At 35.1% G+C, this 27959-nt stretch overlaps 4 protein-coding genes and 1 long non-coding RNA gene across 13 annotated transcripts; 4 read left to right on the plus strand and 1 right to left on the minus strand.

Annotated features, from left to right (window-relative positions):
* Nucleotides 1-1375: 1375 nt before the first annotated feature.
* On the plus strand, nt 1376-4200 carry LOC149492928 (Transducin/WD40 repeat-like superfamily protein). 2 transcript variants are annotated; one of them, XM_089726561.1, is made up of 6 exons: nt 1376-1655; nt 1929-2417; nt 2777-2998; nt 3087-3159; nt 3281-3379; nt 3545-4200. In XM_089726561.1, the coding sequence occupies exons 1-6, from the start codon at nt 1539-1541 to the stop codon at nt 3910-3912; spliced, it is 1368 nt and encodes a 455-aa protein (XP_089582687.1). In that variant the 5' UTR covers nt 1376-1538; the 3' UTR covers nt 3913-4200. The 2 variants fall into 2 exon arrangements, with proteins under 2 accessions (XP_089582687.1, XP_089582686.1); XM_089726560.1 differs by having other exon boundaries at nt 1378-1655; nt 3272-3379.
* A 1280-nt stretch (nt 4201-5480) lies between these two features.
* Nucleotides 5481-13922, plus strand: LOC105648649 (protein ARABIDILLO 1). 4 transcript variants are annotated; one of them, XM_020685035.3, is made up of 14 exons: nt 5481-5780; nt 5989-6027; nt 6137-7549; nt 7821-7979; nt 8056-8136; nt 8230-8370; nt 9605-9732; nt 10211-10298; nt 10868-10962; nt 11427-11490; nt 11911-12086; nt 12285-12506; nt 13133-13217; nt 13351-13922. In XM_020685035.3, exons 3-14 carry the CDS (start codon nt 6194-6196, stop codon nt 13522-13524), a joined length of 2769 nt encoding a protein of 922 aa, XP_020540694.2. In that variant the 5' UTR covers nt 5481-5780; nt 5989-6027; nt 6137-6193; the 3' UTR covers nt 13525-13922. The 4 variants fall into 4 exon arrangements, with proteins under 4 accessions (XP_020540694.2, XP_020540695.2, XP_020540693.2 ...); XM_020685036.3 differs by having other exon boundaries at nt 5481-5706; XM_020685034.3 differs by having other exon boundaries at nt 5481-6027.
* LOC119369572 (uncharacterized) lies at nt 12657-15006 on the minus strand. The gene is made up of 2 exons (XR_005177112.2): nt 14409-15006; nt 12657-13944 (listed from the first exon to the last, which is right to left on the minus strand). It is a non-coding gene; the product is annotated as an uncharacterized LOC119369572 (long non-coding RNA).
* Nucleotides 15007-15592: 586 nt separating this feature from the next.
* Nucleotides 15593-19681, plus strand: LOC105648650 (alpha/beta-Hydrolases superfamily protein). 2 transcript variants are annotated; one of them, XM_037635870.2, is made up of 11 exons: nt 15593-15959; nt 16367-16434; nt 16601-16671; nt 16818-17060; nt 17943-18106; nt 18221-18276; nt 18382-18434; nt 18531-18651; nt 18981-19078; nt 19353-19443; nt 19529-19681. In XM_037635870.2, exons 1-10 carry the CDS (start codon nt 15799-15801, stop codon nt 19422-19424), a joined length of 1107 nt encoding a protein of 368 aa, XP_037491798.1. In that variant the 5' UTR covers nt 15593-15798; the 3' UTR covers nt 19425-19443; nt 19529-19681. The 2 variants fall into 2 exon arrangements, with proteins under 2 accessions (XP_037491798.1, XP_012090501.1); XM_012235111.4 differs by having other exon boundaries at nt 15594-15959; nt 19353-19681.
* A 729-nt stretch (nt 19682-20410) lies between these two features.
* PFK4 (phosphofructokinase 4) lies at nt 20411-27863 on the plus strand. Of its 4 annotated transcripts, XM_020684960.3 has the most exons (15): nt 20419-21296; nt 21390-21436; nt 21530-21569; nt 21640-21702; nt 21781-21918; nt 22049-22207; nt 22327-22380; nt 22524-22592; nt 23946-24075; nt 24178-24218; nt 24922-25146; nt 26036-26084; nt 26439-26593; nt 26901-27058; nt 27598-27863. In XM_020684960.3, the coding sequence occupies exons 1-14, from the start codon at nt 21030-21032 to the stop codon at nt 27054-27056; spliced, it is 1593 nt and encodes a 530-aa protein (XP_020540619.1). In that variant the 5' UTR covers nt 20419-21029; the 3' UTR covers nt 27057-27058; nt 27598-27863. The 4 variants fall into 4 exon arrangements, with proteins under 4 accessions (XP_089571478.1, XP_020540620.1, XP_020540619.1 ...); XM_012235113.4 differs by lacking the exon at nt 27598-27863 and having other exon boundaries at nt 20420-21296; nt 26901-27232; XM_020684961.3 differs by lacking the exons at nt 22049-22207; nt 27598-27863 and having other exon boundaries at nt 20416-21296; nt 26901-27232.
* The last annotated feature ends 96 nt before the right edge of the window (nt 27864-27959 follow it).

Below are 27959 nucleotides of genomic sequence, written 5' to 3' on the forward strand. Positions count from 1 at the left end.
TTTTTGAACTTTTGACATTCAATTATTAATTCCTTCTTGTTATAAGTGTCGTTTAAAGTAATCGAATAAATATTAACAAAGTCATTAAACAATTTTAATTTTAAGAAAAAGTTGTAATTGATTAAATTATTTTTTTAATTAATTAATTAATTTTATATATATATATATATATATATATATATATATATTGAGTATTGGAGGAAGAAGATTTGAACATGGATTTATTAAAGTTAGATATGCATTTATCATTAAGTTATATCTTGATATATATAAATAGTTGTTGCTTATTTAGTGAATATTTTTTTTTTTTTCATTTACAAAATTATAAAAATTAAGATACGTATCTATTTAAATTAGTTAGATTATGGTTTAGTGTTTTGTGCCTCATGTATTGTGAAATGCAATTAAGCGCATTAACAAATTAATTTGTATCTTCTGTTGCTTTTTAGCTAAGACGCATTCAGATGACAAGTTGGTTAAATTTCAAGTTATTGTAACTATATTGGTTTTTTTGTTTCTCTCAGAAGTTAAGGTTCAAACAAAACTTTAAAGTTGTTTTCACCATTTTTGAAATGGCTGCATCAATCACCATGGGGCTAAAAAATTGGAGCAGCAAAGGCATTGCCTTATGTGGAGGCCTATATGTGAAGGCCTACTACTAATGATGTTTGATATATGGTTTTGTGACGAGCCTACTGTTGGGGAGGATGAAATTGGTGCTAATATAGCAGTGTTATCTGAAAGAGAGAAGCCACTTATGCTGAAACTAAAAAAGCACTAACCGATGTTCTAGCAAGGTCTTAGCTAATTACACTGCATTCACAAGAGCTTGGGATAGCTGTTGTCGAATTCAGTGAAAGAACCATGGAGAAGGATGTGCAGAGCTACTTGCATTAATGAGACAGAAGCTAGAAGACATAAGAAGTAGAACAATTAATTTCAAGAGGATGAAGAAATTAATGTGGTGTGGGAAATATTATATGGGCTAAATGAAAGAAGTTAAAAGTTTGATGAGTAGGGATGATTTTTGTGATGTCATATACCAAATGAATGAATGGTTTTATGTCTTACTGGAATACCTAATACAATTTCTTTTCATAATAGGCACTTCAAAATTGGGCCTGAATTTCTATTATGGGTTTACAATAGGTTTATTTGGGCTCGTAGTGAGCCTAACAAGCTGAGCTAAAAATGTGCCTTAACTTCCATTTGGCCCAACAAACTGTGTGTTTGTTGGAGCCCAAAGTGAATCTAGCGTTATGTTTGGGTTCAACTTGGGCCTTAATAAGGATCAACAGGCTTTCAAAAGAAAAGGAAAAAAAAAAATCAAAAGTAAATAACAAAGTATCAAGGCATTACGGGATCTCTGCGGTAAAAATCAACAGTACAGCCACTGTTAAAAATCGCTCGCGTAACGAGTTTATGGAAAATTGAAAATTTAAACTGCAAATACTGAGCAGTAGCAGTCTAGCAGATCCAAATTAGAAATGAAGAAATCCTCACGTTTGATTTGTTAGAATGCTATAGAGATCAGGAGAATGGAGTTCACCGAGGCTTATAAGCAGACTGGTCCCTGTTGTTTTTCGCCCAACGCCAGATATATCGCCGTCGCCGTCGATTATCGCTTGGTCATTCGTGATACGTTGTCCTTTAAGGTACTTTTGAATCTTGCTGAAGTTCGTTTCAAATGTTCTCGGTATCTTTTCTATAATGCTTTGATCTATTCCCGAGAAAATTTGAATACAGTATGATTTGAATATTTTGACAATGTTGGCAAAAATTAGAAGAGAGTATTTATTAATTGAGCTGTTAATTATCAACTTGAGTTTAAAGTTTGAATATTTAGGTTGCTTGCAATTCCTGAATTCTTATTCATTTAAATTGTAGCAATAGCTGTTAAATTTTTGAATTTGTATTCTGTGATGCAGGTTGTGCAATTGTTTTCATGCTTGGATAAGATAAGCTATATAGAATGGGCACTTGATTCTGAATACATCTTATGTGGTCTTTACAAAAGACCAATGATACAGGCATGGTCATTGACCCAACCTGAATGGACATGCAAAATTGATGAAGGTCCTGCTGGCATTTCTTATGCTAGATGGAGTCCTGACAGCCGGCACATACTAACTACATCAGAATTTCAATTGCGTTTAACGGTTTGGTCACTTGTCAACACAGCATGTGTTCATGTGCAGTGGCCAAAACATGCTTCTAAGGGGATTTCATTCACAAAAGATGGGAAATTTACTGCAATTTGTACAAGGCGTGATTGCAAGGATTACATCAATTTGCTGTCATGTTATACATGGGAGATTATGGGTACTTTTTATGTGGATACATTGGATTTGGCTGATATTGAATGGTCACCTGATGATAGCGCTATAGTGATATGGGATTCTCCTCTTGAATATAAGGTGGTGAACTTCATGCTTTTCATTGTCTTTGTATTGCATGCTGGCCACACTCTATTTCATAAGAGCACTGAATTTCACAAATATGAGAAAAATCAGTTCAGGGATCAGAAAAATATCCCTAACCTGCCCTTCCTATTTTTGTGGTGGAAATGTGACATTTATGATAATTCATAGCTTATCACTAGGTTGCTATTTAGAAATGAATCCTGTGTAACATCTGGTATGGAACGCTGCATATAAATATATGTAAGGTTTAGCGTTAATCCAGAAGAATGTTAATTTTGCATGTGCTGTTGTTTTATTTTAAGCTGTATTCTTAATGGAAAAGTTAAGAGCTCATCCTGGGTAATTTGGTACAGGTTCTAATTTATTCCCCAGACGGAAGGTGTTTGTTCAAGTACCAGGCATATGAAAGTGGATTAGGTGTAAAAAGTGTTTCTTGGTCTCCTTGTGGTCAGTTTCTAGCTGTGGGTAGTTATGATCAGATGTTGCGGGTTCTGAACCACTTGACCTGGAAGACTTTTGCTGAACTCATGCATCTATCTACTGTTCGTTCTCCGTGTTGTGCTGCTGTCTTCAAGGTAATTGGTTTTCTTTGTTTAATGTGCTTATACACGAGGATTTTATTTGTTACAAGCATCTTAGTTCTTGCTGTCCTCATATTGCCAGGAGGTGGATGAACCCCTGCACCTTGATATGTCTGAACTATGTTTAAGTGATGAATTTCTCCAAGGCAATTCTGGTAAGCATAATTATCAATTATGTTAAACTATGATACAGCCTTGTAAAATTTCTGCACGTTTTGCTATCTTGAATTAATTTTAATAAACTCAAGCATTTTTCCTTCTAAAAAGATGTTGCAGAAGGCCCCTTCAGAGTTAGGTATGAGGTTATGGAAGTGCCTATTACCTTGCCTTTTCAGAAACCACCTTCTGACAAACCAAACCCTAAACAAGGAATTGGTAAGTTCACCTTTCTCAAATACTAGGATTCTGAGTCGGAAAACACATTATTCCCAAAGTTATTATTGCTTTTTCCCTAATGGCATCAACCCAGTTAAATTATGTTATAAACTTCTGCTTTTAGTTTATATTTTGGTAATTGATGAGTTTAACCTTTATTGATAGGTCTTATGTCATGGAGCAGTGACAGCCAGTATATTTGTACTCGTAATGATAGCATGCCAACTGCTCTCTGGATATGGGACATACATCACCTTGAGCTGACTGCCATTTTGGTGCAGAAGGATCCTATTCGAGCAGCTGCTTGGGATCCAACATGCACACGACTTGTTCTATGCACTGGTAGCTGTCACTTGTATATGTGGACTCCTTCAGGTGCTTACTGTGTGAGTAATCCTCTACCACAGTTTAACATAACTGATCTCAGGTGGAATTCAGATGGAAGTTGTCTTCTCCTCAAGGACAAGGAGTCATTTTGCTGTGCAGCTGTGCCCCCATTGCCTGAATCTAGTGAATATAGCTCAGATGGTTGAGGTATCTCTACTCTTCTAATCTAGATGACTTGCAATTAGCATACAGAAAATGTAAAATGACACTTGTGATCAACCAGGCAGCTGTAACTCTCTTCGTGTTTTGCTGCAATGTGTTGTATGTGGGAGGCTCCTGTTTGTTGTAATTCAGACTTCTGCTATAGTTTTTCTGTGTTGTAAAATTATTTACAATTCCCATGCATGTCTGCCAATTAAATTGAGTGGATATTGCGTGTAAAAATGGCAAGAAAAGAAATTCAAATTTCCAAGGAAATGCCAAGTTTTCAGCAATATCTTTCAGTTCTTGCCTTGCAATTTTGTATACATTTGTTATTTGCCTCGAGCCTTCCATGTTTGGCTCGTAGAGAACAGGCTTTGGCCATTCTGAGCTGCGGAGCGGCTTGAGGAGGAAAAAAACAAAAGCAAACAACATTTACAAGCACTTGGAGGTAAAAACCTCATGCATGGATGAATTTATATGTATGTATGGAAACATGATCATATGACTTCTTTGTATTTACCATTTAACCTACATGGTACGAGCCTTCGAGTTTGGGCAAATATTTCACTAGACAACGAAATCAGAAACCATAAATTGCATGGATAGAATCTGTATCATGTGGGATTGGGATTTGCTCGTCTTGTTCTTGACTATTTTTGGGCATATGTAGAAAGTGAGAAAGTGAAATAGATATGCCATTTCCAACAACAGGCAAACCTAAGTTTGACTTCACAAGTTAAAACGAGATCAAGACTTGCTCATATCTTAGTTGTTGTGACAAATCTGAACTACAATTCAGGAGATGCTTTCGGCTCGATGTTCAGGTGTTTGATAGAATGTAACCACAGGAATCCAATTGCCGCATGCAATTCGTGGAGATTAATAATAAAACGTTATTACTTGTTAGGCATTTTGATTGGAAAATATTTTTTGAGATGTTATTGCAAAATATAATGGCATTATTGCAATTGAAAGTTAAATTTGAGAAATTGTAAATACTTAAATCTTAGTAGAAACCTGTTGAACCAAGTAATAAATGACTTGACTATATTATGAACTTGAACTTTCTAAATGAAAATATCATTCATTGATCATTATTTTATATTTAATTAATGCACTTTTGTATTCAAATAAAAAAGAATATTTGGATTAAGCTATACAATGATAAGAAATAACTTTACTATCATTCATTATCGAAAAATAGTCACATTATATACACACCAAATTGAAAAAGAGTGCCTAAATATATTAAAATTAAATCTCTTTCTATAATAATTTTAAGAGTACATTCTTTCAAGTATGTTTAATATATTCAAAATATTCTCTCAAATCTTTAAAAAAAATATTTCAAATATTTTTAATCAATAATATTATTTTCCATGTTTTCAAATTATTATTATTATTATTATTATTATTTTCCATAATTTTCAAATTATTAGTTTCTGAAATGTTTAAACTTGGTAATAATTAAGTTACATTCATTATAGAGAAATAATAATAAAAAAAAAGAAATATTTGAGAAAGTGATAATAAGCTTATAAATTTGCTAAAATCACATGGCCATGGTAAACACATTCCATATAAACAAACAATTGAGAAAGTGAATCCCTTCAATGTATGCCAAAGGTTTTTGTCTCTATAGAGGAACCCATCAGAAGCAGATGATCCAAACCTTCAATTTTACACCTTTCTTTTTACACTTTAACCGCCATTCGGCTTTTGTTATATTTACAGGGATAAAGGTCTCTTCAAAAGACCAACCCAGTAGACTCTAACAACTATCAGAGCCTATACGGGTATCATTACTCGTTTATGTTTCAATTTTCGGTGTATTTGATGATGGTTGGCTTTTATCTAAAATATTTTTCAGGTTGTAATTTTTTTTTTCTGCTTCAATATTGTTGCTTGATTAAATCATTGATTTCTGAGTTTTGAGCTTGTCGTGATTGTTGAATTGAAGTTTGTTTCATTGAATATTTGCTTCCTTAAATATCAGAATTGCCCAATGCTAGATATTGACTACCTGAAAAATTCGAGTTTGTTTGATTGAATATTTGAATTCCTTTCATGTATTGAAGGCTGTTCATCCGACACTAGGAAAGGAGCGTCCTTTCATGGTTAGTTGTTTTTTTTTAATGGGTTCATAAATTGGCTGTTGTTGGCCTGCATTGGTTAAAAAAATTGAAGCTTGTTTGATTGACGAGTTGCACGTATCTTAAATTGAAGGTTTTCCTACAAAAGGGTTTCTGGTGATCACTACGTTAGAGCTAATTTGATTGAGCTATGACAAGAAGGGTGAGGAGGAAATTGTCACACTTGGGCAAAAACAAGGAAATTGTAGGCAGTAATTCAGAGATTACAGATGGCGGACGTTTGCATTTGAATACTATAGGTGACCTTGATTGGACAACTTTGCCTGATGACACAGCTATTCAACTCTTTTCTTATTTGAATTATCGAGACCGAGCTAGCTTGTCATCAACATGTCGAACATTTAGATCATTAGGTTCCTCCCCTTGTTTATGGGATTCACTTGACCTCCGGTCTCATAAGTTTGACATTGAAGCAGCTGAGTCACTTAAATCTCGATCCAAAAATATCCGGAAGCTCAGGTTTCGTGGAGCAGAGTCTGCTGATGCAATAATTAGTCTTCAAGCTAGGGAACTTCGTGAAATCAGTGGTGATTTCTGTCGGGATATTACAGATGCTACGATTTCAATCATAGCAGCTCGTCATGAGATGCTCGAGAGCCTCAAACTTGGATCAAATGCTTGTGAAAGAATCAGCAGTGATGCAATCAAAGCAATAGCCCTTTGCTGCCCTTTGTTGAGAAGGCTTCAGCTTTCAGGTGTCAGAGAAGTTAGCAAAGACGCCATAAATTCTCTAGCTAGGCACTGCAGGAATTTGCTAGATGTTGCATTCATGGAATCAGATGCTGTTGATGAAGTGGCATTGGGAAACCTGGCTTCCGTTCGATTTCTGTCAGTTGCTGGAACAAGAAACCTCAAATGGGGTTTTGCCTCGCAAGTTTGGAGTAAATTACCCTATTTGGTGGGGTTAGATGTGTCAAGAACAGATATAAGTTTGAGTTCTATCAGGAGAATACTGTCATCATCAGAAAAACTTAAAGTATTGTTTGCCTTGAACTGTCCAGTTTTTGAAGCTGAAGTTGATAATGACATGGTATACATTCATAAGGGTAAAATATTGCTAACTGTTTTTAATGACATTTCCAAGGCAATAACCTCTTTATTTGCGGATGCAACTGAAAATGAAAGCAAAATTTTCTCTTCTTGGAAGAAATTAAAGATCATGGATAGAAGCTTAGATGAGATTGTCTTGTGGATTGAATGGGTACTCTCGCATTCGCTTTTACGTATTGCAGAGAACAATCCAAAGGAGCTTGATCTTTTCTGGGTCAAGCAAGGGGCAGAATTATTGCTTCATTTATTGCAAAGCTCAGAAGAAGATGTTCAAGAAAGAGCAGCTACTGCTGTTGCAACTTTTGTTGTCATTGATGATGAAAATGCCACTATTGATTGTCGAAGGGCTGAGGCATTTATGCGGAATGGTGGAATAAAGTTGCTTTTGGACCTTGGAAAATCTTGTCAAGAGGGACTTCAATCTGAAGCAGCAAAGGTAAGGATAATGTATTTAGGCATTGGTCCTTAATCACTCTGGAATTTGAATCATAATCTCTCTTAACATTATTGACAATTTGTAGCAAATTTTCAAATGGAAAAATTGAGAGAGATTTTAGAAATGACTTGAGGCCAAATTTGGTTTCAGAAATATCTTTTGTACCCACTGCATAAATTCTGATTCTTATATGATCCTCATCATGTCATTTTGATTTCCTACTAGTTGAAAATCTTACTTGACCCTTCTGTTAAAATGTTGAGATTTGCAGGCAATAGCAAATTTATCTGTCGATTCAAAAGTAGCAAAGGCTGTTGCTGAAATTGGTGGAATTTATATCCTTGCCGATTTAGCTAGGTCAATGAATAGATTGGTTGCTGAAGAGGCTGCCGGAGGCCTATGGAATCTTTCTGTTGGAGAAGAGCACAAGGTTATTCAAATTAAAGTGGTCTTCTTATTTATTGAACTCAAAAGTGACAGCTTCATTTACTCCATTTTGTTTATAGGCTGCCATTGCTGAGGCTGGTGGCATAAAAGCTTTGGTTGATCTTATTTTCAAATGGCCTTCTAGTAGCGATGGAGTTCTTGTAAGCTTGGGATTATGCTTATGAATTTATGATTCTATGACTATCACAGCATTGCAAGGCTAAATGTGAGCCCATATTGGTGCTTGTTCTCAGGAACGTGCAGCTGGGGCGCTTGCAAATTTGGCTGCTGATGACAAGTGCAGCATGGAAGTAGCATTGGCTGGTGGTGTCCGTGCTCTAGTAATGCTTGCTAAGTCCTGCAAGTTTGAAGGAGTGCAAGAGCAGGTGATACTAGTTAAGCTTCTAATATACATACTATAATCATTTTTATAATACCTGAATGAATAGAATGAACATGTACTTTGTTTATATTGTTTGTTACCTACTTTTGTATGCCATTTGAATGGAGTTGATGAACTTGGAGCTTTCTGGTTGTTGCTTTTTTTTGTAATGAAGTAGGCTATTTTTGATCTTCTTCAAGAGATTATGCATTGGTATTATTAAAAAGAGTTTTGCAACAGAAGATATTTGGTATGCCCCTGATTTTCACCTTTAAAATAATGCTTATCCAATTGAAGTACCTAGGCGAACACGGCATTCTCACTATCAGATCATGGTAATGAAGATATTAGGTATGCCCCCTGATTTTCACCTTTAAAACAATGCTTATCCAATTGAAGTACCTAAGTGAACATGGCATTCTCAGTATCAGATCATGGTAATGAATACTATTGTGTGCTTTCCACTTTTGCTGCCGGTGGATTGGTTGCATTGACATTAGTATTTGTCATCTTTTGCCATGCAAAATAAGCCACTCAGTACCTTTGTAATCCACACTTGTTAGAAAAGTTTCTTGGGTTAATATCATAACGGAAAATTCATTTTGTCTGAAGGCTATACCAGGCAAAGTTTCATTAATCAATGAAATGGATATCAGAACTGTGACCTCTTTTCTATGTTGAAATGTTTCTACAGTTAGAATACATTTGTGAAGCGAGTCCTCGCTAAATTCCCTGAACATAATGCCCAACTTATCTTCTTCGAAGCTAGATTTCCTATCCTTCTATACTCCTTTAGAACCATGAAACTTTTTTGCTTATATCTCTTGAATCATGCTAATCTAGCCCCAAAAATTCTTTCTGTTAGTTTAAAAGTGTCTTTCCAAGATCCATGATGCCATTGCTTCCTTCTCCACCCCAGAAAACAGGAAGAAAGGACTACAATTGTCTTCTTGGGTTCTTTTCCTTTATTCAAAACAGAATTGTGGACCTCTTTGTTACATATCTATTATAAATCGTGGAACTGCTATTTTGGTGAATTATTATTTTTTAATATTTTTTTAAAAAGTAGCAATTTTTTTTATTAGAAAAGAAAAAACCAGTGGAACTACTGAAAGTTCCATGTGTTGACATTTCAAAGATGGATAAACAGCCTTTTTCCTGGCAATGGTATATGATTAATCTACCAGATTGAAAGAGAACCCTAAATATGACATGTGACATTCACATGTTCTTATCTTCTCAACTAGGCTGCTCGTGCATTGGCAAATTTGGCTGCTCATGGAGATAGCAATATTAATAATGCTGCTGTTGGCCAAGAGGCAGGTGCACTGGAAGCGTTGGTCCAACTAACTTGTTCTCAACATGAAGGTGTAAGGTAATTTATATTTCTTCTTATTACCTGCAGTATGAATATTATAGTAATGGCAAATGTCTTGCTCAAATCAATAACCAAATAGCTTATGTATTTCAGATAATGCAAGTTAATTCAACCTTCTCCTTTAGCAATGTCTTTGTGCTAAATTTTTTCCATTTTAAAATATTTAACGCATAATAGGCTCATAATTTAACTATGATCTTGAAGTTCAGTTCATTTTCAAATATTTTCCCTTCAAAACTTTTTTCTACAAAAAGTATTTCAAATTTTTTTCTGACTTGTACTTTGCTTTATGTTGATATTAATTTGATCAGAATGGATTTTGGAGATATGGATTTATATAGCCGACCCCTACTAGTTTGGAACTAAGGCGTAGCTGTTGTTGTTGTAATGCCATAGAATGTTAATTCTTTTCACAACTTAGTGTGCTACTAATATTGCAACTTTTTCTTTTTTGAATTTTTATGACCATAAACAGGCATGAGGCTGCTGGTGCTCTGTGGAATTTATCATTTGATGACAAAAATCGAGAAGCGATAGCAGCAGCTGGTGGTATCGTGGCTTTGGTATGGCATTACAATTGCACGGAAAATCTTATTCCAATTCTTGTAATCATTTTTATATATATAATTTTTCTTGCTTCACACTTGGTGCTTACAAAAGATGGTCCTCCCCTCTATCACAAAGCAGGGAGCCTTATGCATTAGGAACACTCATTTGATATATCAAAACTAAACTATCAAAATCTTGGTCTTTATTGTAGGAATGGTTTTTAGTAAAGAAAAAGCACCAAAATATACTACATGCTTTCAAGCATTGAGGGTCTCCCAATATATGATTTTGTTTCTGTTGTTTTTCTACCGTTGGTACAAATTTCATCTCCTTTTCTCTGTTTTCTTTTGTTTCACATTATATTTTTCTGGAGACACTTAAAAATTAAGTTTGAATGGTGGTTGTCATCGGTCTAATTGAGATTGTCAATATGACACTCTGGTCTAACCAGGCATTAACTGCAATATTAATGCATGTTTCTTTTAGAAAAGTAAAAAAAATGTTAAAATAATATTTGGGGCTTGGGATGGTGTCATATGCATTTATGAACAATAGTTGATGTTTAGTGCATTTGTGGTTTTAGGTTTCTCTCGCACAATCTTGCTCGAATTCCTCCCAGGGTCTTCAAGAAAGGGCTGCAGGTGCTCTGTGGGGATTGTCAGTATCAGAAGCTAACAGGTAACGAGTTCTTGTTAATATGATGCTGCTCTGAGTTACACCTTATGAAATATAAAATTTCTCAGTCTTGCTTTGGTTGCCTTGAATTTAGAGATCCTTGCCTCTAGTCCTTTTCATTTTAATGAAGGCAATGTTAAGATTGAATTTGAAACATTACAACTCCTCTATTGCAATTGTAAATGCATGGTTTGCCTTCTCTGAACTTTTGATTCGCAGTTTTCCCTTACCTGTAAACAAGTGTAATTTAAAAGAAAATTAGAAATGTTAAAAAAATTACAAAGTTAAAATATATGATGCCTGAACTCCGAACAAAAGGCTGTCCTCATTTTCCATTCCCCTATTGTATTTCATAAACTCATTTGATAATATTTTAATCTCGGCTAACAGTCTTGATAGGAAAAGTTGCTTGTTTTCTATATGTTCCACATTTGCTAATATATTGTTTTTGTTTCATATTAACTTAGTGTTGCTATTGGACAAGTTGGCGGTGTAGCTCCACTTATTGCGTTAGCTCGCTCAGATGTTGCAGTAAGTTCACTACTTGTTTAGATTAACTAGAATCATCAGTATCATTTAGGAATTTTTGTTCTTGAGTTCATCATGCTTGTTATATTCAATAAAACCTGGAACGCTGGTGAATTGTAACGTTCTTGATTTTTTTTTTTTTTTTTTCAATTTTATGTGCTACTATCATACTAAATTATTGATTGATAAATGGGGAAAAAGGACTAAACAAGTCCTCACTTTTATTTCGGTTTTGGGAGATACCCAAACAAATTAATCAATTTTCTGTTTTCTGTTTATTTATTTTTTTGTCCTACTATTGGCTTTTATTATTTTAGAGGGGGGATTTGGAAAACTCTAATTTTTCTTTAACTGGAGAAGCCTGCTGCCAGACTTTTAGTTTAACTTAAAGATGAAATAAATATGAAATGATTCAATCGCCAGGATGTCCATGAGACTGCAGCAGGGGCTATTTGGAATCTGGCTTTTAATCCTGGTAATGCACGTCGCATAGCGGAAGATGGAGGAGTTCCAGCCCTTGTTCATCTTTGTACTTCTTCACTTTCAAAAATGGCACGTTTTATGGCCGCATTGGCACTGGCATACATTTTCGACAGGAGGTAAAATTCAAAATTCTTGTTATCTGTTACAAACATACACTAAACACAAATGTTTCTTAGTGAATTAACGCGTGCTGGAGATTAGCACAGGTGCCCTGCTGTTTACTATGGGATCAACTTGTTGGTTAATAAATAGGATGGCAATTTTTCCGTGTCTGCTTATCCAAAAGTTTTTGAGAGTGAATGTGTTATATGCAGAATGGATGAAATTGTAGCTGCAGGACCTTTAACAGAAGGTGCTTCAAAGTTTATGAGCTTAGATGTTATTAAAAGGATTTCCCTGAAACACGTGGAAGGATTTGTGCGTTCATTTTCTGATTCACAAACCCTTGCCTCTGTGGTTGTATCATCTACCCCAAATGCTCTTTCACAAGTAGCGGAAGCAGCACGGATACCAGAAGCTGGGCTCCTGAGATGCAGGTTTCTTTTTTGTCATGATTCCTCCTCCTTCTTAATGCAAGTTTGGAGTTTCATACAATGTTATTAGTGTAACTGCAAGGAACAAACATATTGATAATAACTGAAAGTTATAGTTCATGGCCTGTGTATATAACTGGACAATGGGAAACATTTAGATAAAATTCTGTTGTTGCATTTTCATTCATCTGCAATTAAGAAGTATTTTATCTGAGATATGTAAGTACAGAACTTGGTAAACATTATCTGGAATATATCATGAATTAACAGAGTAGAAATCCCATTTTTCCTTTGCGTGCTCCCTTGTATGCTTTTCAGTTGAATCTGATCCATGCTTTTAAACTTTAGATGAATGAATAGTATGTCTGTTTTCTTCCGGTGGTAGAACTGTTGGCCTTTTCCAGTGGATGGGCTTGATTTAGGATCTCTGCACAGAAAATTTTGGAAAAACCATTTGAATTTTGTAATGCATGTGGCAATTGTCCTTCCTAAAATAATTTTCATCACTGCTTGCTGCATTGCAGTAAGACTATCAGAAACTTATTCATAAGTTGTCATTTAAGCTGCTCAATTGTTGACCTTAACTTCACATCTTTATCTCTTTTGTTTTTTTTTAATCTTCTTTTCAGTGCGGCAGAGATTGGAAGATTTGTTGCCATGTTACGGAATCAATCTTCTATACTCAAGGCGTGCTCTGCTTTTGCACTTCTGCAAGTAAGCCAACCTCTTGCTCTTGCCATTTTACATTGCACATGTTACAATTAGAAATTTTAAGTTGGTCCCTTAAGAAATTTGGTGGAACTGGAAGCCATCATGATAAAAAACAATGTTTTTCTCATCACTGCAGTTCACCATGCCTGGAGGACGACATGCGCTTCATCACGCAAGCCTTTTACAGAATGCAGGAGCACCAAGGACCTTACGAGCTACTGCTGCTGCTGCAAGTGGTCCTGTTGAAGCCAAAGTTTTTGCAAAAATTGTGCTCCGGAACCTCGAACACCACCAATTGGAAGCCTGTTAATTCTGGTAGTAGTTCCATTCCAAATGGTGATGTTTTTGCTGCTTTAAGTTCTGGTCCCTGTTATCCAAAGCCGAAGAGAAGTTTTCTGATATAGTCCAGCTCCAGGATGAATTGAAGCATGATCTAGCAGTTTGGTTGAATCTAGGGAAGTCTAGAAGCTTCACGTAAAGTGTCACCTTAGTGCTAACAGTTTTGACCCGGATCATCCAAGTGTTGAAGCTTTCGGAAATACAGGAATTGGGCATGGCTTATAATCATCATCCCATCCCTTTGGGTTGCATTAATCAACATCTTCTTGTGCAAAGGTTCAGACTTAGACAGCAAATAAAACTCTGTATATGTTCAGTTTAGACTTTCGAGGTTTAATACTTACAGTATACATCTTAAGTTCTTGATCATAGAGTTCCATCTTCACGAATCCTATCAATGGGTATCATCTTAGAACATAGTAAATCTTGAGATTTAGATGAGTTTTTTCAGAATAATAATAGAATTATAGTTTTTTTAAAGAAAATTAAATTTTCTTGGAACTGCTTATATAATTTGGTTAAACTGGTACAAAAACAATTGATTCTCACTTTTCCTTACTTAAATTGGAATTTCTTTATCTTTAAAGCTAAAGAAAGAACCAGAAACTATAGAACAAATATTGTGGGTGAGGCATGTGAATTCATTTCAACTTTACAGTAGGGAAAGGGAACTCTGAAATAGAAAGGTGTGGAAGAAAACACCATTCACTGGGGACAATCAGTTAGGCAAAGTAATTAAGAAAAGGATAACTCTATCTATACTGAGTTTTGTGGGCTCATAAATGTCGTTTTCCCATTTGTTGGGACATAAATGGATTTCAACATCAGCATATTAACGCTGTTCAGTCTTCTCACCTCTGCTCTAGAATAGAAACATTATTTGCAGGTTTTTGAAGCCCAAATTTTAGTTTGTTGCTTGAAATGAACCGCAGGAGCTTTCTTGCAAGTTTCGACAGGTCTTTGCTATTGCTTGATAATCTTTCAATCATCACATCCATATCTGCACTCCACAGCTGACGCCATAGGATTTCCTCACTTGAATCCTTCCCTTGCACTTCTCTTTCGTTTAAACTGCATATTAAAGCATTAATCGAATCAGCGATAATTAACAGTGACGGAGCCAAGATACTATACTAGAAGGCTGATTTTTTTTTTTTTTATTGTAAAATTAGACAAAATATCAAAAAATCAACAATTTATAATAAAGTAAATTAAAAAGAAAATTTGAGGCGGCCTCTTTCCCTCCGCCGCTGGAGAGGCTGAACAAGGAGGACTGAAAGAGGATAGCGAAACGTCGGTAATTTTTTAAGCACATCATCATCATTCAATATCAGATTAAACTAATCAGAGTTACCGACCATCGACGCGCCGCACCGACGTGCTGACACTTACACAAAATTTTAAACAAATTTGAATGATCTGTTTCATAATTTTTTTTGTCCTATCCTTTTTATTTTAAGATTATTTTTCATTTTCATTTGTTTCAAATTATTGTCATGTTTGATTATTTATAGGTAAATAATATTAAAATTTACTATTACTATATAATTATTGATTAAATATTGATATAAATAAAAATAAAATATAAATATTTAATCTTTTAAGAAAAATTTACTTAATTAAATATTTAATTATAATTTAATTTATTGTAAGAGCAATTTGATATAAATTATCTAATTTGAATGGAATACTATATAAGAGTATATAAAAAAAATAAAGAAAAATTATAATAATTAAAATTTCTTAATCTTAATACAAGTTAAATCAGAAAAAAAAAATTATAAGCAATAATCTAAAAAGATACCCTTTTAAAAAAAAAATCTAAAAAATACTCATCCAAATCCCATGCTATGTATGCTACCGGACTTTCTATTATTGGACAGCAATAGTTACAGTTAAATGATTAATCAGCTACAAATTGCAAATTGGATAAAAGGGAAAAAATAAAATAAAATGCTGACGTGGAGTACTGTCACGGATAACCGGACCCAACGCAGGAAATGATCCGCTACAATACGACTTTTTTTCAGTTGGTAGGCTTTTCGCTTCGCTTTTAGCTTTCTTAGCTCTCTGGCATTTCTCTCTCTTTTTCCATAGTTCCAACGAACCATCCAAGCTCTTCAATTTTCAAGAGAATTCCTCAACAAAGTCAAACACCTCTCAATTGATTTTATAGTTCTTGATTTCAAATTCAAATGCCTAATTAGCTGACCTGAGAGCGACAGAAGTGAAAATCGAAGCAACTATGGAGAACGGAAGGAATGGTACTCTACAAAGCGGAAGCTTAGACAACGGAGTTTGCTCCTCGGAGTCGGTCAATGGAAGCTGCGATGTGTGGAGTTGTAAGGATTCTGACTCTTCTTCTGCTGATCATCTCGTTATCATGGTCCACGGGATTCTTGGAAGGTCAGATTCTAAAATTTATTGATATTCATTTATTGTTTTGATTTTCTTTTCAGGGATTTGTTTTTATTTTGGCTTTATTTAATGAACACAAGTTAATTGCTTGATTTTCCAGGATTAGATTGCTTTAACTTTGTTTTTTCATGAATGACAATCTGAAACATTCTTCGAGGCTTATTTTATCATATGACTTCATAATTTATGGAACTTGCAAATTATGAAGTCAAATTTTAACACCTAATTTGTGCAGTGTATTGTTTTGTTCAATCTCAGTTACTGTAAATTATTGAATTTAAGACTCTGATTTCCCCTTTTCTCCTCTATCTCAACAGCGAAGCATGTTTTATCTTCTCAGCTGAGGACTCTATGCTTATGTTATTTGCTGACTGTATTTACGCAATTCTGTGCAGTGCTTCTGATTGGAAGTTTGCAGCTGAGCAGTTTGTTCGAAATCTTCCAGACAAAGTGATTGTTCATTGTAAGGAGTATTTGGTGTTCTGAATTATATAATTATAAAGAAAACCTATTTAGTTGGCATTAATTCTTTTGTTGGGTTTGAGTTTAAATTTAAAGCAAATTTTGTTTTATTGCTGCTGTTTTCCCCCTAAGAATGGAATACTAAGATTGGTTTATTTGAATTATAGGTAGTGAACGAAATATGTCGCGGCTGACTCTAGATGGTGTGGATGTAATGGGCGAGCGGTTGGCTGAGGAGGTTGGTATTTTGTTAATGTTATGGAATATGGGATGCATGTTTACTTCATGCTCTAACTATTGCTAATTACCAAATCCGAGTACTTTAAAATCAAGTGCATCTGCCACACAGTTTGTCTTGTTTCTAACTGAATGTATGAATTCCAGGTACTTGAAGTGATTCAGAGAAAGCCAAATTTACGAAAGATTTCCTTTGTTGCTCATTCTGTGGGAGGACTTGTTGCAAGATATGCGATTGGGAGATTGTATAGACCACCCCAGGAGAAAAATGCAGATGATTTGACAAATAATACAAATGGAGAGACCTTAAGGGCTACAGTAGGTGGTTTGGAGGCTATGAACTTCATCACTGTTGCTACGCCTCACCTTGGCTCAAGAGGGAATAAACAGGTATGATATCTTAACTATTTCTGTTCATCTAAAGTTTCAAACATGATCAATACGCTCTATAAGACTTGAGAAAACATATGATGAAGTTGATTGCACAAAAATTTGTCCGCTTTAGAGAAAGGGATGGAGTAATTTGAAATTCTTTGATACTATAAAAGAAAGAAGAAAAAATCCAATGGTTTATAAGTAGATTATTCTGAATTCTGGGCTAAAAGAATGTAAAGTGATTCTCAATTGCTTCCATAGTATTATCTTTGAGAATATGGACTGCGGTTGGCTTAGTTCCTGAATTCATATCACATAAAACCTTGATGGTAAGAAGAGAAACACTTTCATGGGAGAAAGATAATAAGTTTAACAGTAATCCAGCATGAGGATCTCTTTGTTGTAGATTACTATGCTGTCAGCTTGCTTGCTAGCTTGGAGTTTTATCTTTCGCCTGCTTTACGTGAAGAGGAATTCATGTTAGAACTTCTCCTTCTCTCTTGCCCAATTAGAGCAGAGTTCATTTTTCTTGAAGTGGACTTAGAAATCATGATGATCGTGTTAGGTAATTTTAATTGGTTAGACAAGTCTGGTGATATCTTATTGGAAGGATAGTTAAGAGGACCTAATTATGCTCCATTGTTGCCCCTTGGGGCAAGGACAACATTGGTACCCAAATCATTTACAAATATGGTTGATATCACTTATGGATTTGTATCAGCAGTTAGTGTTACTTCTTTGCAATGCATTTTAAATTTACAATCCATTTTCTTACTAATTATTGGAATGTAAATGCTATTTCATGTAAACTGCTATATCTTAATCATTATTCATAGATTTTTGTGGACTACATTATAATCAATGTATCTATTTTGTTCAAAAATCATCCATTTGCAGGTACCTTTTCTCTTTGGTGTACCCGCCTTTGAGAAAGCTGCAGTTCTTGTTATTCATTGGATATTTAAGAGAACAGGTCGACACCTTTTTCTTACTGATGATGATGAGGGGAAACCTCCATTGCTTCAACGCATGATAGAAGATTATGGTGATTGTTTTTTCATGTATGCCTTTTGGATCCAATTGCTATGAATTGCTTTATTGACATTGATGTTTTTAAGGTGTCATCTCTATTTTCATATATGTAATTTAACAAAAGCATCTAACACAATATGCAGGTCTGCATTGCGTACTTTCAAACGTCGTGTTGTGTATTCAAATGTGGGCTATGACCGTATCCTTAATTCATTTTAAGTGCTTATAATAATATTATTCATGTGTGGTCTGAAATTTTCTAGTTGTCATTTTTTTTCTGTTTCCTTTATGAAAAACCATACAGATATAGTGGGCTGGAGAACATCATCGATTAGGCGTAACAATGAATTGCCGAAAGTACGTGTGCTGGAACTTTGTGTGTTTATTTAAAATATTTGATGTTTTGAAATTTTGACTTTCTTCTGGAATTTATCGACATTTCTTGTATGTCAGTGGGAGTATTATGTGAATGAAAAATATCCACATATTGTATATGAAGAACGCTGCAAAGCCTATGATGTTGAACAATCTGATCTTATTTCGACAGAAGATAATAGCTTTGACAAGCTAGAAGGTATGTGCCAATGAAACTACGGCTCTGTTTGGTAAGCCATAATGGAAGTTAATGTAATCAAATGCATTTCCAGAATTCTAGTATAAACATTGCAGTAGGAATAGACGTGACTAAATTACATTACTTTCTATTCCATTACGACTCACCAAATAGAAGCTAACAATGTCAACCACTTTGCTTGTTTATGCTAGCTTCCTTTCCCTTTCACCAATTCAACAAATGAAGACATTTCATATACATTTCTATCATATTTGACTGCTCTTTTCCCCCTTCCAATGGTGTATCATGTATGCTTCTAATGGATGGTTAATTGGAATTTTTTTGCGCAGAGGAATTAGTAACTGGCCTATCCCGTGTGTCCTGGGAAAAAGTAGATGTTAGCTTCCACACCTGCAGAAATAGATTTGCCGCTCATAGCGTCATACAGGTTTCTTCACATGCTTTCTGCTTCTCTCTCATATGATGCACAAACTGAGAAACATGGTTAAACAAATAGATGCATACATGTACATACGGTTGTTTGCACTGGAAGTTGCATGTTCACATTTTTTATTTTGATTGCAGTACTGATGTTAAAATGGAAATCATTTCTCGGTATAATAATGTTGCCTCTACTCTGTAGGCTTAGGTGCAACCAAAACACATAAAAGGAACTTCATTATATCATTTCTGAATGAACAAACATTCCGGATGCTTTGCAGGTCAAGGATCAGATCATGCATATAGAAGGTGCAGACGTCATACAACATATGATTGACCACTTCCTTCTTTAGAGACAAATGCCTCCTAGATGTAACACATTTACCATTGGATGCAAGATCTTATATAGTGAGGTACAACGAGTACTCTGCTGAAATCAGTCCCTCGATGGTTGCAGGTTGAAGTTTGTCTACTTTCTTGGTGAAGGAGAACACGACAATCTGTGACTATAATCAGTAACTAAGGGAAATTTTATTCATTCATTGCTACTTGTAATTACATAAAACCAAAAATATCAATAAATGCGTCAAATGACAAATTCTGTGCCGCATCCCTTCTCTCTTTTTTTTTTTCCCTTCTTTTTCAATGCAACTTTGGATGCACTTAGGGGTGTTGTAATTTTCTTAAACGGTACGGTGCATTTCAAACTGATTACAGTTGAACTGCACTGTGCAGTAATATAAATGAGTAAGGAAGTGAGATCCGCTTCATCAGATGAGAGCTTAACCATGCATTGAAGCCAGGGGACTTCTCTTTCAATCGGGTTTTGTGACAATATCCTTGTGTTTGAGTTAAAAGAGAGAACTATATAACATGTTAATTATCACCATATACTAGATCATCATAAATTGTATACTGTCAGAAAAAATACTTTCCTCTATAAACACTGTAAATCTCTGACAATAATTTGCACAAAAAAAAGTATTTTCTTCTTGTTAGATGTGCTTTCGATTCATGTCATCCAAGTGTTGCCACGTGTTCTCTGTTCCATGTCATTAGCAGCCACATCAACAATTAATTAGGATGTCTACTTCTTTGTCCATGTCATCACACACCACATCAGCAAATAACACCAGGTGTATCTTTACTCCACGTCATCCGTTACCAAAACAGGAGAAATTTCCCATGCAGCCCGAAAAAAAGAATTGCCACATTTTCATTTTCCTCACACATCATACGACTTCTGCCTAATCCATGTCATCAATTACCACGCGTCTCAGTTACTATTCGAAACGTGCTCATTGCTACGACATCAATTCTTTTTCGCAAGACAACTATTCGCGCCTGATTCAATTTTGACCTCCGATTTCGCAAATTCCTCCGATTTTCCGCAATCAAATTTCTGAATAACGTTATGCGCCGATCACTATTATATCGCAGCTTCCTCCTCATCGCAAATGAAATTTCCTATATTACTAGTTATTCATCCTCCCTCATTTAACAAATCAAAGTTTGTTTCTGGTCGTAGTCTTTGGGAAGCAGAAACAAATTGCAGAACAAAAGTTCTTCAGGGCGATTCGATTTATAACCTAATTTCTGTGTTGAAATACTTTTCTTTCGGTTGCTAAGTTTTGGAGAGAGAAGGTAATTTTGTTGGGGGAAAAAGTTAACTCTAATGTCACCAATATCTATAATTAATTTTTTTTAATCTTGGGGAAACATTCCAAACTTTCAGATTTTTTTTTTTTTTAATCTGTAAGAGACTGTTGACTGATTTAACAGTTTAATTCAGCACAAACAGTACGCTTGTCTTGATTTGACTGGCAGAGAGCTGATATGTAGCAAAGCATAACTAGGTGCCCAGAATTATTGGGGGCGTAGAGACATAACTTCCTTTCTCTACAGTGATTTCCATTCTTTTAATTCTCTTCACAAATAGTGATTATTAGCTTGCTCAGATGGATCTGTCAATCCCTTCATCTTTTTTTGAAACCTTCTCTTCGCACTCTCTCCTTCATCCTTTGTTTCCTTCGAACTTCCAGAAACTGAGATCATTTCCGATTAATAGCTACTTCAATCTCAAATCCAGAAAGTTCCCCTCAAAATCCTTGTCTTGGCGCCAAAATTGTAACTATCTCAGATCTCAGATTTCCAGCGGTAATGTTGACGATGTCTTTGTCCTTGAAGATGTCCCTCACTTGACTGATTTCCTCCCTGATTTAGCGGTAATTTCACTCTTCAATATCTCCTTTATCTATTATATTGTGCTGTGATTTGTGCTTGTGATGGTCTTACTTCTTTATCTCGTCTTCTTCCAGTCGTATTCAAATCCATTGAAGAAGAGTCAAGCATATGCCATTGTCAAGTATGTGTATTCATTTCACTGGCTCTTTGGAAACCAAAGTTTAAAACCTTGGCTGATAAATTTTACATTCTTAATAATTTTTTTCTTGTCCAGGCAAAGTTTCGTTACATCAGAAGATGTGGTTGCGCAAAAGGTAAGTAGAGAACGCATTTTTACTAAATTTCGATGGGTCTTTCTGAGCTCTATTTATTGTTTGCCTTCAGATTGTTGTACAGAGAAACAGTCCCAGAGGAGTGCATTTTAGGCGTGCAGGGCCTCGCGAGAAGGTACCCTCTTCTAACTGAATTTACTTAACGTCCTCTTGAAATTGTAAGTGATAATAGATATAGAGATTTTGGTGGTAGGTCTATTTTACGCCTGAGGAAGTGCGTGCTTGTATTGTGACTTGTGGGGGTTTGTGTCCGGGAATCAATACGGTCATCCGGGAGATAGTCTGTGGATTGAACTATATGTATGGTGTCGATAATGTGCTCGGCATTGAGGTGAGTTTCATTGGCCTAAATGGCTATTTTGTGGTTCTTCTTGTTTGATTGCTCAATTTACCTTCTCTCTCTCTATCTCTTCTTTTTTTTTTTTTTTTTTTTTTTTTTGTTCTCCCTTTGAAACATCCAGGGAGGTTATAGAGGTTTCTACTCCAAAAACACCTTGACGTTGACTCCTAAAGTTGTAAATGACATACATAAACGCGGTGGCACCTTTCTTCGCACCTCTAGAGGAGGTCATGATACCCACAAGATAGTTGATAGTATTCAGGATAGGGGAATAAATCAGGTGGATATACGTTTCTTGTGCATATTTTGGGGTACTTGAATTTTTTCAGGGAACAAAAAAGGGGAGAGGGAGAGAAAGGAATAAGAATTATAAGATAAACTAACCTTTATGCACTCTAGGTATATATTATTGGAGGTGATGGCACCCAGAAAGGAGCAGCACTAATCTACAAGGTGAATAATTCCTAACAGAGGAATTTTTTCTCCGTTAGTTTGCTTCTGATAAGGCATGCTTCATTTTGGTATGACATGAGATTGGCATGCTTTCTCATTTTTATTTTCTGTGACTTGTGTTTTCTTTGTACTTCTTTTTTAAGGAAGTTGAGAAACGTGGTCTTCGAGTGGCAGTTGCTGGTATCCCCAAGACAATTGATAATGATATCGCTGTAAGTTTTATCAACTATGCTCAAATTTTTATGCTTAAAAGTTAAAAACAACGTAGTCCATGCACAGTTATCTAGGTATTTGGCTAGTCATGAGTCATTATGTAAATCTTTGTGTTCTCGCCACTGCTATAAACATCTGAACCAGGTACTCAAAAGAAGTGTGGCAACTTCATCATTTAGGTTTTTGATGCAGCTTCTAGCTCTAGCTGTATTGTCTTATATCTTATTACTTGCACATAGAAAGGAGAATTATTGTCAAAGATAGACAATTTTGCACCAAATAAGGTATGCTAAGAATCCTGGAGGAAACTTAATTCCACTGCAATAAAAATTCTCTCTCTTTTTAAAAGTAATCCTTCATAGAAGATGTTTGTATTTAGGATTTTGCCTTTATTTATTTGCTGGAAAATATCTTGTTAGCTAAAGTTAATTTTCTCTGCACTATATTTTCTCCCTCTGATGTTGGTTTCTCCCTCTGATGTTGGTAATCACGGTAAACACTAATTGTGTCTGAAACATGAATATTAAGATGGATATGTGGTAATGAATTAAATAAAAAATGGGGAATGACCACAAACAACCATGGGCAAAATTGATGCTAATTTAGAGACAGTTGAGGAAAGGTATTGTTTGGCCACGTGCAGTATAAAACCTTAGATGAATCAAGATGTACATCAACTGAATGCTAGCAAAAGATTCAAGATAGGCTACAAATGGTTTAAGTTACAAGAGGTATTTGATCTCCAAATATTCCAGAAAGAACAGTTTGATGGAATAAAAGTGTTCCTGTAATGAATCTAACTGGTTGGTAAGTTGTAACCAATGTTTGGTTCAGTTGAGCTGAGTTTTTCCTGTCAGTTCAAGAATCAATTGATCATTTCATATCCATATACTGCATTAGATTCATATATCAATCCTATATATCAACTTTTAATGGGCTAGCTTTTCTCTTAGTTGCACTATCATATGATTGGGCTTGCAGAAGATGAAACAAGGTGCTTTACTGCTTCTCAAACTTTTTGCAGAATAATTGATGTGTAGAAAACTTCTTTTGTAGTTAAATGCTTGCAAAAGCCTCTCCCTTTTATTTACATGTCAACTGTAAACATATTTTAATTTTAATCAGTGAAAATAAGGTATTATGCTGATGAATGAATTGCAAACATGTTTCATGTTTGTTCAGAACCTTTCTTTATCATCATTAAAACCTTGGAAGACACTTTGGAAACAAGTATCAAGGCCTCTCATATTATTCTTGAAACATTTCTAATAATGATTTGGGCATGAGGGATGGCTGAGCTGACTTTGATTGAATCCTTACATATGATATATGTTTTATATGTGTGGTCTTAGGTGATAGACAAATCTTTTGGATTTGATACTGCTGTTGAGGAAGCTCAGAGAGCAATTAATGCTGCTCATGTGGAGGTTGAAAGTGTGGAAAATGGAGTTGGAATAGTTAAACTGATGGGCAGATACTGTGGTATGTTTTCTGAACAGTAATAATGGATGTTTATGCTGTTAAAATTGTCACAATATCGCATTTATACTCTTGTTGCCTTGCCTTGTCTCTTCACTTTTGCAGGTTTCATCGCCACACATGCTACTTTGGCAAGTAGAGATGTGGTAAAACCTTCTTCCTGTTGTTTATGATTTTACACTTTAAACTTTTTGGTGTCATTAGGGAGTCAAATATTATGAATTGAATAAGGAAGCTTCTTACTGGAAAAGAAAAGAGCTACTATTGACTAGCTGACTTGGTTTGCACACGGGTTTAAGATTAAAAATTGGTGTTGGCAAACAATGTAATTGACTTAGTCATTGTGCTTTGTTGAGTTGTGGCATGATGATTCTGTGCTCACCTTTTGCCCTTTCAAAATGTGCGGGCTGTTAATTTCTTTATGTCCAGTTGCCAATGTATGTTTTCATTCTGGTTTAAAAGCTGTTAAAAGACTCTTTTCACCATTTCCATGTTAAAGTATATCTTCATTATGCACATAGACATAGTCCTTCAAGATGAGTAGTGTTAAAATCATTTGAAAATAATGACAGACTTTACTACAAAATTTGCATATCATGATGTGCAGGATTTTATGAGAATGATAAATTTTAGTATTTCACTATTTAATTAGTGAATGAAATTTTTGCATCTTTTTCTGTTGTAACTATATTTTTCACAGTGATATATTTAGCTCCATTTCTACTTCTATAATTATAAATCTATAATTTCTTTCCTTATCCAAATAAAGAAAAGACTTGGTGCTTGAAATATGTTTCCTTAATGTTACCTGTATTACTAATACTATTAATAGTATTTGGAATGCAATAGGATTGTTGCTTGATTCCAGAATCTCCATTCTATCTGGAAGGACCAGATGGGCTGTTTGAATATATTGAGCTACGGCTTAAGGAAAATGGGCATTTGGTCATTGTGGTAGCAGAAGGAGCTGGGCAGGACTATGTAGCTCAGAGCACACATGCAGCATATGAGAAAGATGCATCAGGAAACAAGCTACTTCTTGACGTTGGTCTTTGGTTATCTCAGAAAATTAAGGTAGAGTATAAAAAGTTGCATCCTCTTCCTTGATCTTTATTTTGATGAATATATACATCAATGTGTAACATGGCCTCTTCTGTCACTAGGCTTTTGGGCATTGAAACTACACATTTTTGTATATGAATGTATACATCATGTACTGAAGCTTTTCTATACCACCTAGTTATTTGCTTTAAACTCACTCGATATCAATACCAATAAATTTGAGCAATATTCCTTTACACAAGTCTTAATTTTAAACGGGCAAAATTACCTTAACATCTATGTCTTCTTAAAATGTTTTGTAATTTTTGGCCTAACCTTTACTGCCAGTTCAGGCCAGCACCAAATACGTGCAATAATTGCATAGTTTGTTGGATTCATGAATAATAACCATTGAGCATTGTGAATTAATTTTTGCTAAATTCATATATTACCAAATGCTAAATAATTTTCATTGGCAAAAAACTAGAGATGGACATTATGATGCTTAGAATTGGTCAGCAAATTTCGTTCAAGTTGAAATGCTTGGCCAAGCATGAAAAAAAATGAAAACGAAAATCTAAAAGTTTTGAATCTTTTAGTGATTTGGCCATTTCAGTACACAGAACTTGGAAAAAAAAAAATGATGGACCAATCTGGCCATTCCAACACAGAAAGCTTAGAAAATTTTGGAGTTAGATATGACTCTTGCAGGATGTCAGAACATGCCCAACTGGCTCCTAATTCCATTAGGAAAATGGGTTGTCATTTTCTACTTCACATTCTGGAATTCATCTAACAACTAAATTTAATGCAGTCTTGCTGCTTCTATGATTTGTTTGAGCCATATCACTTCACTTCTTTATATGTTCTCTTTCTCATCGTCTATTGTATAATTTTTATATATTTATATATAATGGCACAGGATCATTTTGTGAACGTTCGGAAGATGGAAGTGAACATGAAATATATAGGTACCTTCCATAATACAGGATTACCTTTTTTGTATGCCTTTCTTATGCAGTGGTACCTTATGTAATTCTACTAACACTTTCCAACAATTTCAGGCGATGTTTTGTTATACAAACATTAGCTCCTGAATAGTTTCGTTAGGATTTTGTTTCAAAGAAGATATATACGTAAAAGTTGTGCGGGAAATTCTTTTCTTGAAAAATTTGCAATAACGTTACTTATCGTTTTGAGGTCAGATCAGAAAGGTCTCTATGATGAAAATTGACTAGTAGTTAGCATATTCTAGGACTAAGAATCAAGAACAAATATACTGAACAAAGTGATTCTTAATCATACAATCACATTTCTCTCTGCAGATCCCACATACATGATACGCGCCATTCCAAGTAATGCATCAGACAACATTTATTGCACTCTTCTAGCACACAGTGCAGTTCATGGAGCCATGGCTGGGTACACTGGCTTCACAGTCGGACCAGTGAACAGCAGACATGCTTATATTCCTATTTCAGTAAGCCCTTGCTTCTCGTTGTATCATGACTGTGACCTTCTATGAACGCAATTTTGCAGATTTAACTTTGTTTTAAAGGATGAAGACTTTGGATTCCTATATCGTTAGTTTTTCATTTTAGATGTGTGAACCAATGGATCAAAATTTGACTAGGACCAAAACCTATCATGCTCAATAACAAACTAAAATTGATTATATAATTTAGTTTGGATGAAAAAGGTTTCAACTGTATATTTTGCCATCATCATATTGATTTTGCAACTTACCCATTGGGAATGTATATTAACGGCACGGTGCTACATTACAGCGTGTGACTGAGGCAACAAACACAGTGAAGTTGACAGATAGGATGTGGGCTAGACTACTTGCTTCTACAAATCAGCCTAGTTTCTTGAATTCCAACGACATGTTGCAAGAAAGATCAATTGATGGAGAGACTGTTACAGTTACCAAGACAACATGAAGGTCAGTTTGTTTAAATTTGATGAGTCCTGGGAAGCATAGCAAATATAAAATTTTACTGCCTCTAAGAAGGTAGACTGCATACATCATTTAATCGCCAACTTTGCAATGGCTCATTCATTTACGGTAGTATAGGTTGTAATTTACTGGAGATAATAAAATGGGATTAGTTCTGAATGTCTATTCTTCTTTATAAAAATTGTCAATGGAGGTTGGTTTTCAAACCAATTTATGCTCTCTTAATAAGGTGCATACAAGCTTAGGGATATGATATGTCTCAATTTTCTGTGGTCCTTACATAAAACATTAGCCAATACCATAAAAAGGGTCAATTCCAGAAAATAAAAAATCCAAAAATAATGAGATCATCTAAGACAAAATCCAATAACGCTGTCTATAAATACGACACCTAATATCTTTTGTCGTCCTCCTAAGAGTTGCAAGTTGCTTCCCATTCCTATCATTTACAACTTGGTTTTGTACCACCAGTTTCATAAAAGTGCAATCCTTCCGACGGGCAAATTGTATTTGGACATTTACAGGTTTGGGAAACAAAGTTTCTGCAATTGGATCCAAGAGGGGACCTCCAATCAGATGCAACTTGTTCATCTCTCTTTATGCAGAACCATAATTTATTATTCTGATCACGTGGGCTGGCTAAAATAGAACCTTGTTTTGATGGCTAAGTTCCCAGTATTTCGCAACCCATCAATTATTGGCCCACTTTTCCTGTACATGAACCTTCATAAATGACATCCGGTCCCAGTTCCAAGGGAAAGAAAAAAATGCATCCAGGTCCTTGTCTTTATCGATCAAGTTGACTTGAAGTTCCATTTTTGTTCTGCTCTTAAGCCAATTCAAGACTCAAAAGTCTATCTAATGATATCCCAATTTCCACCTCACT

The sequence above is a fragment of the Jatropha curcas genome, chromosome 10 (genome assembly GCF_041381405.1).
Source record: "Jatropha curcas cultivar XTBG-Jc1 chromosome 10, XTBG_Jcur_1.0, whole genome shotgun sequence".
Taxonomy (NCBI): Eukaryota; Viridiplantae; Streptophyta; class Magnoliopsida; order Malpighiales; family Euphorbiaceae; genus Jatropha; species Jatropha curcas.

What these genes read in the sequence shown, in the direction of transcription:
- LOC149492928 (XM_089726560.1), top strand. Translation starts at nt 1,539, where the DNA reads ATGGAGTTCACCGAGGCTTATAAGCAGACTGGTCCCTGTTGTTTTTCG. An exon ending in ATTTCTCCAAGGCAATTCTG is followed by an intron (nt 3,160 to 3,271) that starts GTAAGCATAATT and finishes CCTTCTAAAAAG; the next exon opens with ATGTTGCAGAAGGCCCCTTC. An exon ending in AAACCCTAAACAAGGAATTG is followed by an intron (nt 3,380 to 3,544) that starts GTAAGTTCACCT and finishes CTTTATTGATAG; the next exon opens with GTCTTATGTCATGGAGCAGT.
- LOC105648649 (XM_020685034.3), top strand. Translation starts at nt 6,194, where the DNA reads ATGACAAGAAGGGTGAGGAGGAAATTGTCACACTTGGGCAAAAACAAG. An exon ending in TCAGTATCAGAAGCTAACAG is followed by an intron (nt 10,963 to 11,426) that starts GTAACGAGTTCT and finishes ATATTAACTTAG; the next exon opens with TGTTGCTATTGGACAAGTTG. An exon ending in CTGCTTTTGCACTTCTGCAA is followed by an intron (nt 13,218 to 13,350) that starts GTAAGCCAACCT and finishes TCATCACTGCAG; the next exon opens with TTCACCATGCCTGGAGGACG.
- LOC105648650 (XM_037635870.2), top strand. Translation starts at nt 15,799, where the DNA reads ATGGAGAACGGAAGGAATGGTACTCTACAAAGCGGAAGCTTAGACAAC. An exon ending in AGACAAAGTGATTGTTCATT is followed by an intron (nt 16,435 to 16,600) that starts GTAAGGAGTATT and finishes TTTGAATTATAG; the next exon opens with GTAGTGAACGAAATATGTCG. An exon ending in TTCAAATGTGGGCTATGACC is followed by an intron (nt 18,277 to 18,381) that starts GTATCCTTAATT and finishes AAAACCATACAG; the next exon opens with ATATAGTGGGCTGGAGAACA.
- PFK4 (XM_020684960.3), top strand. Translation starts at nt 21,030, where the DNA reads ATGGATCTGTCAATCCCTTCATCTTTTTTTGAAACCTTCTCTTCGCAC. An exon ending in GTGCAGGGCCTCGCGAGAAG is followed by an intron (nt 21,703 to 21,780) that starts GTACCCTCTTCT and finishes TTTTGGTGGTAG; the next exon opens with GTCTATTTTACGCCTGAGGA. An exon ending in ATGCTTATATTCCTATTTCA is followed by an intron (nt 26,594 to 26,900) that starts GTAAGCCCTTGC and finishes GCTACATTACAG; the next exon opens with CGTGTGACTGAGGCAACAAA.